Here is a 2,471-nt window from a genome sequence, read left to right as displayed (position 1 = left end):
ATACTGTCTTAAAAAGATGCCAAGCAGGAGTCTTCCATATGAACAATTATAAAGGAAAAGGAATAAGATCAGTAGTCAACAAAAGCCTTAAGTTGTGCTTTAATATTTTTTTATTTTCTATGGAAGAATAGAAGGCTAAAAGGATTGGTAGTGGTTATTGCTGGAAAAGTGATGGTGTGAGTATACAACTAAGCTCATACAATTAAGCATACAACTGCTTAATAGTATAGCAGAGACAAGGGTTTCATTAATATCTGTCCTTTGGGCCCAGAACACAACACAACAGGCATTGGCAGGGGCTTTTTCTTAATCAACTTAACGTAGATCTGGTTTAAGCACAATAACAAACTGTTTTCCATAATGTAGGACAGCCCTTTGATGTCTCCATGGTATTACTACCTGAAGCTGGTATAAACAGTCTTGCATTTTATGAAATTAACAAGACACACATTTGATAGATGTAAAAACTGGCTTGCTGATGGAACTGAAAACTTAGCTGTTAATAGGGAGATACAAGTGAGGGGAAGGCTTTTTGTAGTGTCTTTCAGGGATCAGTCCTTGGTGCTGTTCACTTGTTTCTATCAATGGTCTATCATTTTGCAGATGGTAAATGGTGGAGAACAGGTTATAGTAATGGTGATCTGAGTCACCTTGTTATAAAGTCACAGGTCAGCAAAATGTATTTTAATATAGCCAAATTCAGGGTAAGAGATCTTCAAGCAAAGCATCTAAGTGTGCAGAATAGGAGACTCCCTCGGAAAGTAGTGACTCTGGACCTTGGGTTATTGTAGGTAACAGTCTTAATATGAATTCCTACCAGACTAGAAGGAGTCAGAAGATCCATGGATGCATTTAAAAAACTAGGGAAGCAATCTTGCCTTTGTACAGTGCTGGTAATGCCATATCCAGGTCTGGTGCCAGATTTCACAAAAGATCAGAAAATACTACAGCAGTGACTCAGCCAAGGTACAGGGGCAGCCTGGGGGGCTGACAGGTATTTTGAAGGGTGCCATGCAGTGTGAGGATATAAGCAGGTAAGAGCAGACTTAGGCTTGTCCCTCCCTGGATGATCCCCCATCCCCACTGCCAGGCCCCTCTGTGAAGAAATAGGCACTGTAACCTATAAACTAGCTTTTGAAATTGGGTGTCACTCACTTCACAAAGGTTATGGAGGGTTGCCTCAAGCCCAGTGACGGGTGCCTTGAGTCCAAAAAAGCTCAGAACAATAGCACTAGAGACCTCAAAGAGGAGCCACAGAAATGAATCGCGAGCAGGATGGCAAACCTTACCATGTGAGGCTAGAGGGGCATAGTCTCCTCAGTTTGTTGAAGTTAAGAGAGGATTTGCTCACTATGTAGGCATTATATATGGAAATAATAACATAATATTGGGGACTTTTCACTCTTACAAAGTTATAAAAGTGGCTGGAAACTGACAGTAATTAAATGCCATTTCCTGGCAGTGAGGACACTAGAACAGCTTGCTAGGGAAATGGTGGCTTCACCACGGCTTGAAGACTGTAAGAAGTGATTAGATCTCTTCCCAGAAGACACTCTGGGGAAACTGTGATCTGCATGTACAAGGCAGGAAGCCTGGTCCAGTGATGAAACCTGGTTATTTCTGGCCTTCCAATGTATGAAAGTCTAAGTAGTCTGCAGTAGGGTTGGAGTGTTGTGGCTCTGTTAGTCTAAGAAATATGTGAGAAGCAAGAATTGTTTTGGTTTATCTTTTAGACCATTTGAATGTCAAATTTAAAGAATCACTGCAGGCCCTTCTCTTCCCCCCCACCCACCCTGCCCTTGCTTCTTGAATAGTCTGTAAGTGCCTTTGTCAACAAGATGATGTTGGTTGTAGCTGTGTTGGTCTAAGGACATAGACAGGAAAGGTTCTTTGGCTAGATGTGATATCTTTTATTAGACCAACTAACTAGTTGGAAAAAAGTTCTTGGCAAGCTTTCAGGCAAGCTTTCAAAAGCTTGCATATAACTTTTTTCCAACTAGTTAGTTGGTCTAATAAAAGATATCTACCCAAAGAGCCTTGCCTGCCTTCATCAATAAGATGACTCGTCACATTGCATGTCCTTTTTCCTGCAGGTTGTCCATCCTTTTTATGCCTACTGGCAAAGTTTCTGTACACAAAAGAACTTTGCATGGAAGGAAGAGTATGACACACGGCAGGCGTCAAACCGCTGGGAGAAGCGAGCTATGGAAAAAGAGAACAAGAAAACGAGAGACAAAGCCAGAAAGGAGAGGAATGAACTGGTGCGGGAGCTTGTGGCTTTTATCCGCAAAAGGGATAAGAGAGTTCAAGCCCACAGGAAACTTTTAGAAGAACAGAATGCAGAAAAAGCGAAGAAGACAGAGCAATTCTGGAAACAGCAGAAGCTCAGACAAGCTAAGTATGTAAACTTTTAGGGAAGCATTTCGTACCTTGAAAAAACAATTGTGAAGGAGTCAAATTTGGTTCAGTTT

The 2,471-nt window shown here is 41.5% G+C and overlaps 1 protein-coding gene across 1 annotated transcript in view; it reads left to right on the top strand.

Moving 5' to 3' along the window:
* Window positions 1-2,471, top strand: part of DNAJC21 (DnaJ heat shock protein family (Hsp40) member C21) — a 58,535-nt gene that overhangs the window by 25,632 nt on the left and 30,432 nt on the right. Inside the window, exon 6 of the mRNA XM_019518273.1 lies at window positions 2,094-2,398. Within this exon, the coding sequence (XP_019373818.1) occupies window positions 2,094-2,398 (305 nt within the window). The remainder of the gene's footprint in view (window positions 1-2,093; window positions 2,399-2,471) is intronic.

Source organism: Gavialis gangeticus, unplaced genomic scaffold (assembly GCF_001723915.1).
Source record: "Gavialis gangeticus isolate Ggan-Ray unplaced genomic scaffold, GavGan_comp1, whole genome shotgun sequence".
Taxonomy (NCBI): domain Eukaryota; kingdom Metazoa; phylum Chordata; order Crocodylia; family Gavialidae; genus Gavialis; species Gavialis gangeticus.
This window is presented reverse-complemented; position numbering and strand designations above follow the sequence as displayed.